General features: G+C 44.7%; 1 protein-coding gene across 1 annotated transcript; it reads left to right on the forward strand.

Moving 5' to 3' along the window:
- Positions 1–3,484: 3,484 nt before the first annotated feature.
- Positions 3,485–16,077, forward strand: LOC311230536 (major intrinsically disordered Notch2-binding receptor 1-like; the record flags this gene model as incomplete). Its single annotated transcript, XM_084316842.1, has 3 exons — positions 3,485–5,509; positions 6,847–7,068; positions 15,883–16,077. The coding sequence occupies 3 exons, from the start codon at positions 3,485–3,487 to the stop codon at positions 16,075–16,077; spliced, it is 2,442 nt and encodes an 813-aa protein (XP_084172968.1).
- Positions 16,078–17,193: the final 1,116 nt, after the last annotated feature.

Here is a 17,193-nt window from a genome sequence, read left to right on the forward strand (position 1 = left end):
TCTTCCATTAGTTGGATGTATGGCCTCTGCAAGGTTGTGTGCAGCCATTTGTTTTTGTAACATCTGCTACACCTGTCGTGTTCTTTGCAGCTCAGTTGTTAGTTCTGCCCCTCTTGACTGTGACAAAAAGGTTTTGAACAAACTTAATGTCATAGCTTGTATTTGATGATCTTCTTTGTTATTTACTTGAATGGTTTGATCATTGATTAATGGAGTAATATGGGGTTCTGATAAACTAAAATTATTTGTTAAAATAACATAAGCTAACATATATTTTTACATCTATGCAAATGCATATGCAATATGTATAACTTGAATAAGTAATAAATACAGAAACAACATGTTTAACAATATGTAAATGAGTAGCTACATTTATTTTACATGTATACGGTCTTTGGCCCTTTGAGGGCAACCATAATGCTGATGTGGCCCTCTGTGAAAATGAGTTTGACACCCCTGCTCTAAGAGAAGGCTACTTTGAAGTTTTCCCTCCAAAACTAGAATATATTTTAGGATGTATTAAAAAAAGTATGGTATTTCCATAATCATTTTGGGTAGTTACCATGGTAGCGACCAAAGAATGATGGAAATATCATTGGTATCATGGTATAAACTAGATTATACCATGGTATTATTGAATGTGGTACCATGGTGATACATGACTTTTACAGTGGCAGTACCATGGTAAATTATTCATAATATGGCCGGTACCATGGTAAAACTGAAGTTACCATCAAACTACCATGATACCCTTTTGTAAGGGTGGGTCTGTGTTTACACCTTCTGTTCTCTACCATAGCTCCATCGCACCACAACACCATAGGTGGCCTTACCTACGTTTGACCCATTTCAACTAAAACGGGCCCCACTCGCTAGCAAGGCTCCTGGATTGACAAAGGAAACACACCCTGGTTGATAAAGCAAATGCGAGCAGCACTGTGCCAATGTGGATAACTGATGCGCGGTGGAAACGCTTGAAAAAGGCACATCACCAACACAGAAAGACGTTGACTGACAAAGTCTTTCACCTTGTAGGGTTCTTAATATGAAATAAGGGCCCCATATTTGATCTTGTTTCGGGCCCCCTGAACCTTAGGGCCGCCTATGCACAACACAATATTGTCCTACACCCCTTACATCAACATCACTTCTCCACAACGTGTCTCATCCCACCTCCGCCCTCCGTAATGATTCCCAGTGATTCTCCACCACGGCGGATGATGGATGTATTCCTCCACGTGCTGTCAGGTGAATTAGAGATGTCCCTGTCTGATTGTGCCATGCCCATGAGTGCTGGTACTCAGCGATGAAAGCCTTCTCCCCTCTCGCTCTAATGGGGTTTTAAGTACACCCCTTTATGGATGATAATGCAGCGTAATGGTGACAGGTCTGCGAAGAGAGACTGAGAGCTCTGTGTGTCTCTCTGTGTGTCTCTGTGTGTGTGCATGTGTGTGGAGGCATAGTAGTGTAACAGGACTAAGAAGTTCACTCAGGGCCTTATGGTTTACTGTCAGCAATTGAGTTTTAAGAGCATCAATTAGCCAAGCATCCATTTTTAATCCCCCCCCCCCCTTTTCTTTTTTCTTTTACACAAACACACTCACACATAGGCCTGCCGCCTGTCCAATATCCAGATGGCACTTGGACAAAATATAATGCTCCTGCACCCGGCCCACTCACATCGGAATCTCTTGCCAAGAGTGTGTCTCTTCCCAGCTTTAATTTATCAAATAGATATAGGACCTTGGGAGTGTTGTGTTGACTTTGCGTGTGTCGTTTATGATGGGGAAACCTTTTCGATGGTGTTTTTGGTCCCTCGGGAGACTGCAGGGACTGATGGGAAGATGACCTGGATTTTAATGTTCTACTCTGTGCCCGTGCTGCTAGTAGAGGCGAGCTGCTGCTCATAACAGGGGGAGCCCATGTGATATAAAGCTATTATGCGCTGGACTGGATATATATCTTATGGAATGTGGCGCTATTAGAAGAAATGGCATCAAAGCGGACGATTTGATTTGCCAATGTTATTCTGGCCGACGCAGGTGCAGCAGGTGCGGCCGTTGGGAGTCAATTCTCAAAAGATAAAGGTAAGTGGGGAGAAGGTCGTCCCGTCTACTGCCACTCCGAGTCCTGCCACACGCGAATATTGGTAGTAGGACTATTCATAAAATCATTTGTTGTTTTATTTGTATCGTGTGACTGTGACCCCGCTGGTTCGCAAGCGCGGTGCGCGGTAGGCTATTGCATATATGTTTGGTGCGCTCTGTCCTATAATAAATACGAATCCTATTATTTATTATCTTCAGTAAAATGCAAAACATTTGTAAGGCAGCTTGCAAGTTTACCACAAAGACACTGTTTGTACACCGACATTATCACGTTTAAATACTGTCCCCCTCTATTTTCTTAAGTAGCCTAATAAAGAATACTGTCATTAATTAATTAATTAAGTTAGTTTTTGTGGAGCGCGTGACGCAGAGATGTGCGCAGTGTTTCCTCGTCATCACATCAGGTGGTCAGTTATTTTAGGGCCCAAAAGAAGGTCGTTGCCTGAATTCTAAAGGTGAACAAGTGCAGGAGACTGGAGAGATGCACACATTTTCACTGACATGTTAGCTCATGTGAAATGGGTTTACATCTGATCTCAATCACTCAATCAATAGTCACACAATTGGTGTTATGTAATAACGGTACTAGGCCTACATCGTACAAATGTTGATACATAATATCCTTTATTTCATCATCTTCATTCAAAAGTGATTAGCATCATGCCTGCATCAAACACAGCTATAGGGTTGCTTGCATGTGCAAAACCTCAAAAGAACATGGCAACATTATGGGAAATGCGCTTACCGTCTTCTCCAGAGTCAGACAAGAAGACACATACCAATTTTCTCTCTGTGCGTTCAGTAGAAATGTATCCGGCTGCAAGATAGCCTAGCTTGGACTTAGAATTGAGGCGGATACGGACCACTAGCCTAGATCTTAAAACTCTGGAAGAGGTGTTTTTTGGCCAACAGCAAGGCTGATCCATATCGGCTTCTAAGCTGGGCTAGCTTGCATAATGTTGGCGTGTTCCGGCTTTAAGCATGCATATATCCCTCAACAGAACACTATGCACTAGGCTAGTTTTGGGGAGAGACATTTGACACTGGAGTGTGGGAAAATCTATGGTATATGCTCGTAACTAGATACACAAAATGTCCTCTGAATAAAATTGGTTCCCTGGTAACTAGAATTCTATGTGGAAAGTTTCACGGATGTTTACAATGGCACGGCATGCAATTAAGTTCACAAACATATGAACTATTCAAAGAAGTATCTTTCAGGCTTATGTTCCCACAGTATACCTCAACATTTTTTTTTTAGATTTAGTAAATATATTTTGTAAACTAATTGCAGGCTCTGCCGACTCTGTCGTTTTAAAAACCTTCATCATCTCTCCTCCTCGCTGCTCCCTGCCAGGCGGTGTGAGGCGGCAGCGATGGCCAACCTGCAGCAGGAATACCCCTTGGTCCTCCTGGGGATCTTGGAGGAGCTGGCCAACATGCGCAACTGGCTCTCCTTCCAGGACCTCTGCCGCATGGTCAGCACCCGCTTTGACCTGGAGCACCTCGTGGAGCTCAGGAGCCTGCTGTTCGCGGCGGCCAGCCGAGACCCCTGCTTCCCGGCCACGCTCTTCAGAGACCGCGTCACCACCACCCGAGGCCTGGGGCTCTCCCCCATAGGCGTGGCTGCTGACATCGTGACCATCTTCAATCTGATTCAGATGACGGGCGGGGCTCCCGATGACCAACTGGCCAGCCAACCAATGAGGGCCCAGACGATCGACAGATGCTCAGGGATCGTACTGCCTCGAGTTGACCAGCTGAGCTTTGCCGTAAGGGAAAGAACACGTGTACATGCCGACGCAGGGGGCAGGTCCATCGACCGACACTTTCTCTACCCCAAATCGAGTTACTCTGCCGGCCGCAAGCGAGGGAGTCTCCCTCCCGAACCGATCTCGCTGTTGGCCGCCCCTCCGGTCTCCAGAGCCCGGGCGGTGTCTTTCGACTGGCCCAACAACGGCCCTCTCTTCCCCGGCGGCCAGCTCCCCAGCGCCACCATGCAGAGCAACATCTACCTGCCCCTGGAGACGGACAGCGAGTCCAGCGCAGACTCGGCCACCATGGAGGTCTTCGAGGCCGAGCAGCACGGATCCGCTGTCGGCCAGAGGAGAGACGTTTTCAAGAAAGACTTCCATAACCAACCGCCGCTCGTACCCCAGGTGACTGTCAGCAGTGAGTCTCCCAGTCCTGACATGGAGCGGAAACGCAGCTTTGAGCGGCTCGCCAACCCGTACGCTTCACCCACGCCGGGGCATCGTTCGCCGCCGGGGCAGCGGGCTAAACACGAGAGCCTAGATGACCTGCAGGACTCTACCTACTTTGGGCCCGGGTCGATCTCGGAGTGGTCCCCCCATCAACTCCAGCCATCCAGGAACCAGAAGTCCATCTGGAGCAACAAGAGCCACAGCCTGGAGGATCGGATGGGGCAGAGCAGCATGGGGATGGAGTTGGCAGGGGGCCATCTCCCAAGGCGATCGTCCCCAGCCATCAGCAACGCCGCGGCTCTAGGAGGGGAGAGCGGGGATAGCATAGTGGACAGAATGAGGGCTATGGCGACTCAGACGGACCCGCCGGACCACCGACATCTCCGCAGCCTGGTCCACGCCGACCGCCTCTCCTTCATGACCTCGCTGGACGACCCCGAGTTCGGCGAGGACGACATCAGCGCCATCTTCCGCTTCCTGGACGAGGTGAGCATGTGCGGCTCCACCGGGGTCCTGCACCCCAACGACGGAGTGGCGTCCGTCAACCAGGACACCCCCGAGGCCAGACGCGGCCGCCTGGGTCAGCTGCAGAGGCTCTTCCACTCCCTGGAGAGCAGCGACGACGGCGTGAAGGCCAGCGTCTACAAGCTGCTGCTGCGCATGAGCCAGATCGAGCGGCAGCTGGAGTCCCTGACGGAGGTCAAGGCGGAGATCTCCCAGGTGCTCTCCGCGCTGCAGCGGCTGGACGATAAGATCCCGCAGCCCGCCATCGACGGCACGGGCGGACACGTAGACGAGCGGTGGCTGGAGCCTCTGAGCGCCGGCGCCTCCTCCTTCAGCAGCCAGCCGTTATCCCCTGCCTCGGAGTCGTCCGATCCCCAACCTCTGTCCGTGTACGGGCACCTGTTCTCGGCCGGCGGCACCGGGAGTCTGGATTGGAACCGGGGGCACACCGGCGGAGGGCAGCAGATGGACAGCAGCAAGGCTCACGCCAATCCGAAAAGGGGGAAAGAGGGGAAAGAGGGGAAAGAGGGGAAGAAGGGCGCGGCGTCTCGGCGCGTCTCCAAGACCCAGTCGGAAGAGAAGGGAGGCCTGGATAGCAAACGCTCCAGTGTGTCCCACTCTGCACGGGACTGGGCTGTCTCCTTCTCCAAGAGTAAAAGCAGCAAGGACACTTTGGCTGGGAAAATAGGAAAGGTAGAGTATTTGCTCAACTATTTTGTATTCAGCCACAATTAATTATGGTATGAAGCTTTTCTGTGATTGTTTGTGTTTGTATGTATGTATGTATGTATGTATGTATGTATGTATGTATGTATGTATGTATGTATGTATGTATGTATGTATGTATGTATGTATGTATGTATGTATGTATGTATGTATGTATGTATGTATGTATGTATGTATGTATGTATGTATGTATGTATGTATGTATGTATGTATGTATGTACGGGGAAAGCAAGTGTGTGTGCGTGCATGCCTAATCATGTACTGTATTGCATGTTATACAGTGCATACAGTGCATTATTGATCTCACATGGGCTGGACCATGCAAATATAAAATATTATAGGCTAATACAAAAAATATTTGTGTAAAGTGGTGTTTGGTCATAGTCCCTGAAGAACGCAAAACCCAAAATGCATTGGAGTTCATTGTGGAGTTTTAATCATTTTTACTGTTCTAGACAATACATTAAATTGAAAAAAACCCATGGACCCCCTTTTTCTTAGCAAAATATTTGTGTTGGACATTTTTAAATCAAAAGTGTTTTAAATGGGTAGGTTGTTCTATAAGCCAATTGGCTTCAAACCTATCATTTTCTCTTGTTTATTTGTAAACATTCAAAATAAAGAATTCATTACATTCATTCAATGCAATTTCCACACATTGTAAAATGATCCTGTGGGCTGGATGGGACAACCCGGCGAGCCGGACCCAGTCCACAGGGTGCAAGTTTGACACCCTGATCATAACACTTGGTTCAGTCTCTTAGTAACAAATTATGTGGTTACTTGACAAGTAGGACAAACTTCACTGTAGTATTTTGCTGAAATAAAATGTGGGACGGATTCTGTCATTTTCACCCACAAGTTGCAATGGTTTATTTGCGTATAAGTGATATTTGTTTATCTATTTTTAGTTTGTTAGTTTGTTTTTGAAATGCTTGATATTTGATGTAACATAGTTCATTTGATTATAAGGAGTTCAATAATAACAATATTGTTAAAAAAATTTAAGAAGAAAACTTTAATAGTGATCAATGTGACTGAAAATACATGCATTGCTCCACTTTGGATGTAGAACAATATTCAGCAAAGTCATCTGTAAGCATTCAATAAACATGATCGATTAAATATGAATTAATTTATTAGTTTGGTTGGCAATATATGTAGGTAATGCTACTTATAGCATAATTATACAGTTGTATCCTCTTATTGAATACATATTAAGATCATTATGAGTAGCCCTACATTTTGAGACTGAAAAATTCATCCTGAAATTTGTTTCTTGACTGTCCCTGCCCACTTCCTAGATGGACCAATCAAACAGCACAACTAACCTGCTGTCCGCCCAGAAGCCGACCAACCTGATGGAGCAGGTGTTTAACTCCGCCCTGTTCCGTCAGACGGAGAGCAGCCTGACCGGAGGCATGACCTCTGGGAAGATCATTGACCCCAGGATGGCCGAGGGGAGGACGAGGCCCGTCTGGACTGTCGATGAGAGCCAGTCACGCATCGCCTCTCTGGATCTGCACGTAGGAGATCTTTGACCTGTGGTTTTGATAGAGGTGTAATTCATACCTCTAGACGGTTACATGTGTAATTTCAATGTGATTTTTTGGGATGTGATCATAAAGATATGATGTGATACTAAGGCTGGGAGATATATCAAATATTAAGGTATAAATCATACAATTATTAATTAAATTATTAAATGAATTATTATAAAGATTTGTGGATATAAATTTTTTTATGGAAAAAGCCATGACAATTGTATTGCAAAGAAATATCAAATAAATCACACTGTAATTTGCACTGGAAAAAAACGACTACCGGTACTATAAAATACCGTTATACGGTCAAAAATAAGAAAATATCATGATATCATGTTTTTGACCATATCACATGAGATTGCATTGTTCACACTTGACCTAGAAATGCCTGTTATTTGTCTCCGAAGGCTGTATTTAAACATTATCTTTTACAGTACATTGCCTCTATGGACATTGTGACCACATTGCATGTAGAATTCTGATCATAATGTAAGACCGCCCACACCTGTCTCCTCATGCATGTTAGCGTGATCAGATGATAAAAAAGAATCACACTGAAATTACAAACGTGTGACCATAGCCTTCCGGAAGATAAAGGTTTGTATTTGACCTTCTGTGACCTTGGACCTCAGTATTACGTTCAGTGTTTTCACTGAATTCCACTGTTACTACAGTTGTGAGTCCATGAAGCAGACTGTGACTTTGCTGCTATGTGTGTGTGAATGATATGATGGGAGAGCAGCAGGTGAGGTGACTGAAAGCGGTGTCTGTATTTTAGGGAGGATGACTGAAGCTCAGTCTGGGTTAGATGCCTTCAAATCGAGGCTCAAAACCCACTTCTACCTACTAGCCTTTCCCGTTCACTGACTCATGCCCTGTTTTCCTATGTGTTTGCCTGTGTGCCCTCCCATAAAACGGAGTGTGATTGTTGTCAATATGTATCTATGTGTATCTACCCTCTGTACAGCACTTGGTTGACACGCGTCATGTGAAATGTGCTATATAAATACATCTGATTGATTGATTGATTGATTGAGTAACTACAGCGCTACTGTGAGCTGTGTTGTTGTTGCACAGTTTGAGTAACTACAGCGCTACTGTGAGCTGTGTTGTTGTTGCACAGTCAGAGTAACTACAGCGCTACTGTGAGCTGTGTTGTTGTTGCACAGTCAGAGTAACTACAGCGCTACTGTGAGCTGTGTTGTTGCACAGTTAGAGTAACTACAGCGCTACTGTGAGCTGTGTTGTTGTTGCACAGTCAGAGTAACTACAGCGCTACTGTGAGCTGTGTTGTTGCACAGTTAGAGTAACTACAGTGCTACTGTGAGCTGTGTTGTTGTTGCACAGTCAGAGTAACTACAGCGCTACTGTGAGCTGTGTTGTTGTTGCACAGTTAGAGTAACTACAGCACTACTGTGAGCTGTGTTGTTGTTGCACAGTTAGAGTAACTACAGTGCTACTGTGAGCTGTGTTGTTGTTGCACAGTTAGAGTAACTACAGCACTACTGTGAGCTGTGTTGTTGAGCTCAGTCAGAGTAACTACAGCGCTACTGTGAGCTGTGTTGTTGTTGTTGCACAGTTAGAGTAACTACAGCGCTACTGTGAGCTGTGTTGTTGTTGCACAGTTAGAGTAACTACAGCGCTACTGTGAGCTGTGTTGTTGTTGCACAGTTAGAGTAACTACAGTGCTACTGTGAGCTGTGTTGTTGTTGCACAGTCAGAGTAACTACAGCGCTACTGTGAGCTGTGTTGTTGTTGCACAGTTAGAGTAACTACAGCGCTACTGTGAGCTGTGTTGTTGTTGCACAGTTAGAGTAACTACAGTGCTACTGTGAGCTGTGTTGTTGTTGCACAGTTAGAGTAACTACAGCACTACTGTGAGCTGTGTTGTTGTTGTTGCACAGTTAGAGTAACTACAGCGCTACTGTGAGCTGTGTTGTTGTTGCACAGTTAGAGTAACTACAGCGCTACTGTGAGCTGTGTTGTTGTTGCACAGTCAGAGTAACTACAGCGCTACTGTGAGCTGTGTTGTTGTTGTTGCATAGTTAGAGTAACTACAGCGCTACTGTGAGCTGTGTTGTTGTTGCACAGTTAGAGTAACTACAGTGCTACTGTGAGCTGTGTTGTTGTTGCACAATTAGAGTAACTACAGCACTACTGTGAGCTGTGTTGTTGTTGTTGCACAGTTAGAGTAACTACAGTGCTACTGTGAGCTGTGTTGTTGTTGCACAGTTAGAGTAACTACAGCGCTACTGTGAGCTGTGTTGTTGTTGCACAGTTAGAGTAACTACAGCGCTACTGTGAGCTGTGTTGTTGTTGCACAGTCAGAGTAACTACAGCGCTACTGTGAGCTGTGTTGTTGTTGCACAGTTAGAGTAACTACAGTGCTACTGTGAGCTGTGTTGTTGTTGCACAGTTAGAGTAACTACAGCACTACTGTGAGCTGTGTTGTTGTTGTTGCACAGTTAGAGTAACTACAGCGCTACTGTGAGCTGTGTTGTTGTTGCACAGTTATAGTAACTACAGCGCTACTGTGAGCTGTGTTGTTGTTGCACAGTCAAAGTAACTACAGCGCTACTGTGAGCTGTGTTGTTGTTGTTGCATAGTTAGAGTAACTACAGCGCTACTGTGAGCTGTGTTGTTGTTGCACAGTTAGAGTAACTACAGTGCTACTGTGAGCTGTGTTGTTGTTGCACAATTAGAGTAACTACAGCACTACTGTGAGCTGTGTTGTTGTTGTTGCACAGTTAGAGTAACTACAGTGCTACTGTGAGCTGTGTTGTTGTTGCACAGTTAGAGTAACTACAGCGCTACTGTGAGCTGTGTTGTTGTTGCACAGTTAGAGTAACTACAGCGCTACTGTGAGCTGTGTTGTTGTTGCACAGTTAGAGTAACTACAGCGCTACTGTGAGCTGTGTTGTTGTTGCACAGTCAGAGTAACTACAGCGCTACTGTGAGCTGTGTTGTTGTTGCACAGTTAGAGTAACTACAGTGCTACTGTGAGCTGTGTTGTTGTTGCACAGTTAGAGTAACTACAGCACTACTGTGAGCTGTGTTGTTGTTGTTGCACAGTTAGAGTAACTACAGCGCTACTGTGAGCTGTGTTGTTGTTGCACAGTTATAGTAACTACAGCGCTACTGTGAGCTGTGTTGTTGTTGCACAGTCAGAGTAACTACAGCGCTACTGTGAGCTGTGTTGTTGTTGTTGCATAGTTAGAGTAACTACAGCGCTACTGTGAGCTGTGTTGTTGTTGCACAGTTAGAGTAACTACAGTGCTACTGTGAGCTGTGTTGTTGTTGCACAATTAGAGTAACTACAGCACTACTGTGAGCTGTGTTGTTGTTGTTGCACAGTTAGAGTAACTACAGTGCTACTGTGAGCTGTGTTGTTGTTGCACAGTTAGAGTAACTACAGCGCTACTGTGAGCTGTGTTGTTGTTGCACAGTTAGAGTAACTACAGCGCTACTGTGAGCTGTGTTGTTGTTGCACAGTCAGAGTAACTACAGCGCTACTGTGAGCTGTGTTGTTGTTGCACAGTTAGAGTAACTACAGCACTACTTCAACCATTATTTGAAATTATTTTTATTTTTATAAAAATCTAACCCTAACTAACCTTACTGTCATGCACTTGTCCTAATATACTAACCTACACTGTAGCACTCAACACTTTGATGAACATTGTTACTCAGCTGATAGAGTTGTGCCCTTCCTGATGTCTTGTCGTACAGAACTTGTAAGTCGCTTTGGATAAAAGCGTCAGCTAAATGACTAAATGTACATGTAAATGCTACTGTGAGCTGTGTTGTTGTTGCACAGTTAGAGTAACTACAGCGCTACTGTGAGCTGTGTTGTTGTTGCACAGTCAGAGTAACTACAGCGCTACTGTGAGCTGTGTTGTTGAGCTCAGTTAGAGTAACTACAGCGCTACTGTGAGCTGTGTTGTTGTTGCACAATTAGAGTAACTACAGCACTACTGTGAGCTGTGTTGTTGAGCTCAGTTAGAGTAACTACAGCACTACTGTGAGCTGTGTTGTTGTTGCACAATTAGAGTAACTACAGCACTACTGAGCTGTGTTGTTGTTGCACAATTAGAGTAACTACAGCACTACTGTGAGCTGTGTTGTTCAGCGCAGTTAGAGTAACTACAGCGCTACTGTGAGCTGTGTTGTTGAGCTCAGTTAGAGTAACTACAGCACTACTGTGAGCTGTGTTGTTGTTGCACAATTAGAGTAACTACAGCACTACTGAGCTGTGTTGTTGTTGCACAATTAGAGTAACTACAGCACTACTGTGAGCTGTGTTGTTCAGCGCAGTTAGAGTAACTACAGCGCTACTGTGAGCTGTGTTGTTGAGCTCAGTTAGAGTAACTACAGCACTACTGTGAGCTGTGTTGTTGTTGCACAGTCAGAGTAACTACATCACTACTGTGAGCTGTGTTGTTGAGCTCAGTTAGAGTAACTACAGCACTACTGTGAGCTGTGTTGTTGTTGCACAGTCAGAGTAACTACAGCGCTACTGTGTGCTGTGTTGTTGTTGCACAATTAGAGTAACTACAGCACTACTGTGAGCTGTGTTGTTGTTGCACAATTAGAGTAACTACAGCACTACTGTGAGCTGTGTTGTTGAGCGCAGTAACTACAGCTCAACGCTACAGCTGAAGATGTGCTTTATGGTGTTAAAGAGCTGCTCATCATATCTTGCTAGATGTTCACTGTGTTAACACTTCCTTTAGTGTTCCAATTCCTCCTTGCAATTTGCTGCTCCCAGCAGTTGGAATGAGATGCAAAAGACAAATTGAGCCCCCTCAGTCACTACTACTACTACAGTACTACAGTACTACTACTACTACTACTACTACTACTACTACTACTACTACTACTACTACTACTACTACTACTACTACTACTACTACTACAGGACTCTATCACAGGGTTGTTTACACACACCTGCAACTGTCACCCAGCCTTGTAACTGTAATTTGTCTGTTGTGCTTCATGTATTACATACGTTGTAATTTTATTTGGTTGTTTGTTTGATGTGTGTTTTAATTATTTCCCTTACCTATGTGATGTATGTATCGTCTGTCTCTTACCTCTGAGATGTATGTATCGTCTGTCTCTTACTTCTGAGATGTAGTATCGTCTGTCTCTTACCTCTGAGATGTAGTATCGTCTGTCTCTTACCTCTGTGATGTATGTATCGTCTGTCTCTTTTCTATTTAATTTAATTTAATAAATGTTGTCCCCTTTCCCTGTTACCCTTCGAGGGGACCTTTTGTCCTCTCGCCAGGCCGTCGTTGTAAATAAGAATTTGTTCTTAATTGACCTGCCTGGTTAAATAAAGGTTAAAGGTTAAATTAAATTAAATTAAATTAAATTAAATTAAATTAAATTAAATTAAATTAAATTAAATTAAATTAAATTAAATTAAATTAAATTAAATTAAATTAAATTAAATTAAATTAAATAAAGGGAAGTGGTGGAGATGAGAACGGGCTACTATTACTGACCCCTAATCCCCAAAGTTTGTCTTGGACAAACGTCAAATATTAAAGTCAGTCCGAGCATGACCTGGTTGCCTCTGGTCCACCCACCACACTCTCCATGGTGCTGAAACCTTTATCTTGGATTTACACACACACACATAATCAGCCTACAATTTATGTTCTTTTTTTTTATACACTTTTTTCTCCTCTTTTTCTATTTTTCTCCCATCCCAATTTAGCCGTGCCAATTCTCCCCTCCCCTGTCTTGAACGTTGCTCGCATATGCCCCCCACTGGTCGGCTGTAGGGAGGATAGAAGCCTTGCATCACATGTCCCCTACGATACATGTGGAGGCAGCCTGTCACATCTTTTCACCTGCCAGCGCGGACTCTCATTTGGCGAGGTGTAACGTGTGGTAGGCTCACACTGCCCCCGCTATTTTCCTGTCTCTGCTGTGCAGGCGTCCCCCAACCGACCTGTAGGAGTCGCTGTCCACAACGTCCAGATTACCACCCATCGACTTCCACCCGCTAACTCTGCCAATTGAGTTATAGTATGACGGCCGGCCCAAGCCGGAGGCAATGCCGACAGCCGGAGTCGAACCCGGTGTCTCTTGCGTTGGTGACGAGTGCAATGTCCGCTGCGCCACCCAGCCGCCCCTACAATTTATGTTATGTGTTTCTGCTGCTTAAACCATTTGGCCTATTTAACCTACTTAGCCTACTGTGCTTTAAAGAAATTAATTAATTCATCTAGCTATATTTATATCAAATGCTTTTTACCTTGTGTGAACCTTATTCTTACATGTTGTATTCAGTATTACTTTACAAGATGAAAGGGGAGCAGCAAATCATTGCATTAGTACATTTACATTTACATTTAGTCATTTAGCTGACGCTTTTATCCAAAGCGACTTACAAGTTCTGTACGACAAGCCATCAGGAAGAGCACAACTCTATCAGCTGAGTAACAATGTTCATCAAAGTGTTGAGTGCTACAGTGTAGGTTAGTTTATTAGGACAAGTGCATGACAGTATGGTTAGTTAGGGTTAGATTTTTTTTTTTTTTTTTTTTTTTTTTTATTCAGATAATGGTTGAAGAAGTGAGTCTTTAGTCGACGGCGAAAGATTGGACGTGTTTCGGCTGTCCTAACTGGGGTGGGTAGTTCATTCCACCATTGTGGGGCAAGGACTGAGAATAGGCGACTTCTCTTTGATGACCCTCCCGGAGCTTGGATAGGAGTAGGTCTGAGGCGGCCAGAAGATGCAGAGCGTAGGGGTCTTGAGGGTGTGTAGTTAGAGACCATTGACCGGAGGTAGGCGGGAGCAGTTCCCTTTGCCGCACGGTATGCTAGGTCAAGGGCCTTGAAGCGGATTCGTGCAGCAATGGGGAGCCAGTGCAGGTCCCTAAGAAGTGGGGTGACATGGGCCGACTTCGGTAGGTTTGAGATCAGGCGGGCCGCTGCGTTCTGAATGAGTTGAAGAGGCTTAGTGGCAGTGGCCGGGAGGCCAGCGAGCAGTGCGTTGCAGTAGTCGAGGCGGGAGATGACTGTTGATTGGACGAGGAGTTGGGTGGCTTCTTTTGTCAGGAAGGGGCGTATCCTTCTGACGTTGCTCAGGAGGAATCGGCAGGTTCTGGTTGTCGCTGCGATGTGAGCAGAGAAGTTCAACTGGTCGTCGAGGACAACACCAAGGTTCTTGGCGGTCGGGGACGCGGTCACAGCTGCATTCTCGACTGTGATGGAAAGGTCGGTCAGGGGGGAGGATTTGGCCGGCAGGTGGAGCAATTCTGTTTTGCTTAGGTTCAGTTTGAGGTGGTTGGTCGTCATCCAGGCGGAGATGTCGGACAGACAGGCCGAGATCCGCTCAGAGACGTGGATATCTGATATGGATATTTCTGAAATCATCCGTTTGAAAGTAAATCAGAGCCTGTTGAGAATATGTTAATTTAATCTCCTTACTGCTTGATGGCAAATCCCTGGATTTAGAAGAATAGAAACAAAGAAACTAAACGTTAAATGACTTTCTGTTGCATCATTTTATGAGATGTTTGGGTTTTATATGGATATAACTATATAATTTGTATGGCCTACATGATTTTTTTAAATCATCCTTCCCTTTTTTTTTTTTACAACCCTGGGAAATGCTGGGATTACCATACTGTACCATTTGTTGTCCTATAATGTCTTGTGTATTAGTTTGTTGTGCTATAATGTCTTGGGTATCAGTTTGTTGTGCTATAATGTCTTGTGTATCCGTTTGTTGTGCTATAATGTCTTGTGTATCAGTTTGTTGTGCTATAATGTCTTGTGTATCTGTTGTGCTATAATGTCTTGTGTATCAGTTTGTTGTGCTACATGTGTAATGTCTTGTGTATCAGTTTGTTGTGCTATTATGTCTTGTGTATCAGTTTGTTGTGTTATAAATATGTGTTGTGCTATAATGTCTTGTGTATCAGTTTGTTGTGTTATAATGTCTTCAGTGAGTGAAAGCGAACAACTTTAGACAAAAGGTAGAATCTGTAATGCCTTCAAACAGCAACCTTGAGGCAAAAGAGCCCTGCTTGGTATATAACATAACACAGTATGTAGAATTATAAAATATTTAATTATATAATGTATATACCATATGAGGTCCTGAGGTGTGGCCAGCAATAGCAACCCCTCTCCTATCCAGTGTTGTAGTACTCGAGTCCTGGACTGATTTTCAGGACTTGTGACTCGACTTGGACTTGAGCACTGATGACTCGGACTTGGACTCGAGCATTGACTGCATTCGGACTTGGAAGGTGCAGACTCGGACTCGGATTTGTTAAATGATAAACACACTTATTTCTTTTAAATATTTTTGGTAATAGTCCCTAATCATTTGGCATAATATAGTGATTGCTAGTGCATTTGTTTGGCTATTGTGTCACAAAGTAAATAAACTCCCTTTGAAATGGTGACCGCTGTGTCATTTATGTTTAATGTAGAGTGGACTCAACCTTAATGACTTGGACTCGACTCTGGCTCTTCTTTGGTATCTCGGACTTGGACTTGGACTCGAACACCGGGGACTCGAGACTCGACTCGGACTGGAGATTTAGTGACTTGACTACAACACTGCCCCTATCCTCACTCAAGTCCAACCCACACATTAGACCAAAACAAAAATGTAAACGAAAAGGGAACTTTTGCCTAAACAGATTCGGCATTACAGATTCCATCTTTAACCCTTTCACTACCACACTAAAGAAAGTTAACCTTTTCACTACCACACTACAGACGGTTAAAGAGTCTCAATGTCTTTCCTCTCTCTCTGTCCCCCAGGCCCAGGACTCCCTGAACCCCAACAACATGGAGTTCTGGATGGAGGACATCTACACCCCGGGCTACGACGCTCTCCTCCGGCGCAAGGAGGCGGACCTCCGCAGGGCCAAGTTCTGCAAGCTGGCTGCGCTCATCGCCATTGCCGTCGCCATCATCCTCATCATCGTCATCCCCATCTGCACCATGGGCTCCTGAAGATCCTCACCTCTCAGTAACCGCCTCAATGTTTCCAGTTGTCTTAGCGTCCCTCTTCTTCAAATGTGTATTTTGCTTTCACACCTGCACGGACAAACGTTTGATTGCTGCACCTACGGTCGGGGGGGGGGAAGCGCGCGGTTTCCGTACCCACGGATGTGATGAGAGGACAAGGGAAGACTTTTGGGGGACGTTTTTGGGAAACCCTTGATCAAAGACCAACTTAGAGGATCAGTTGTTCATGAGATGGTTGCTGATCTCCTCGTGCAGTACAGTCAGGTATAGGATTGGATTGTGGCCCGTTGTTGTTGCGTTGACAATGCAGAGTGATGGTAAATCTCATGACGTGTCATGCCTTCAAATACGGTGCAATGCCATTCATGTCATACATATACACCGGCTCATCGGCCAACAATGTTGTCATTCAATGATAAATCATTATTTAATTACAATCACCTGTTTGCCTACCAGGATGTCTGCCATGGAATAACTACAGTATGAATCCAAAAGGAATCTCCCACATGCCAGTGATGTAGTACCTTGCCGTTCGTTTTGACCATCAGAATTAGTGCACAGTTGTCGTTAGACGTACGCCATTTTGGGACGGTGAGTTCAGATTCCATTGAGGTGCGGTAGGTATAGCTCTCGGCATACAGTGAGTCCAGACGTGAGCCGGCGCAAAGATGTCCACCCTCAACTTGTCCGCTGCTCTGGAAGAGAACACCTGGTGCTATGACCTGGAGAACTGCTTGACTGTCCGTAATAATAATCCTTAGCCGTTGCCTTGCGAACACTACTGGGCTTATTTTGTTTGATTAGGATATTTGTTTTATCGATTTATAAGGATTTTAAATATGCAGTTTATAACAAGTACCTAATAATTATGCCAAATGGAAATGCATTTTTTTTCTCTCTCTCTCTCTCTCTCTCTCTCTCTCTCTCTCTCTCTCTCTCTCTCTCTCTCTCTCTCTCTCTCTCTCTCTCTCTCTCTCTCTCTCTCTCTCTCTCTCTCTCTCTCTCTCTCTCTCTAGTTTTGAATGTTCCTGTGCCTCATTTAAGCAACACGAAAAAGTGCAAAGCAAGCTTAATGTTACATGAAATAAAAGAATGTTTTAT

The sequence above is a fragment of the Notolepis coatsorum genome, assembly GCF_963971535.1.
Source record: "Notolepis coatsorum genome assembly, chromosome: 6".
NCBI classification, from domain to species: Eukaryota; Metazoa; Chordata; class Actinopteri; order Aulopiformes; family Paralepididae; genus Notolepis; species Notolepis coatsorum.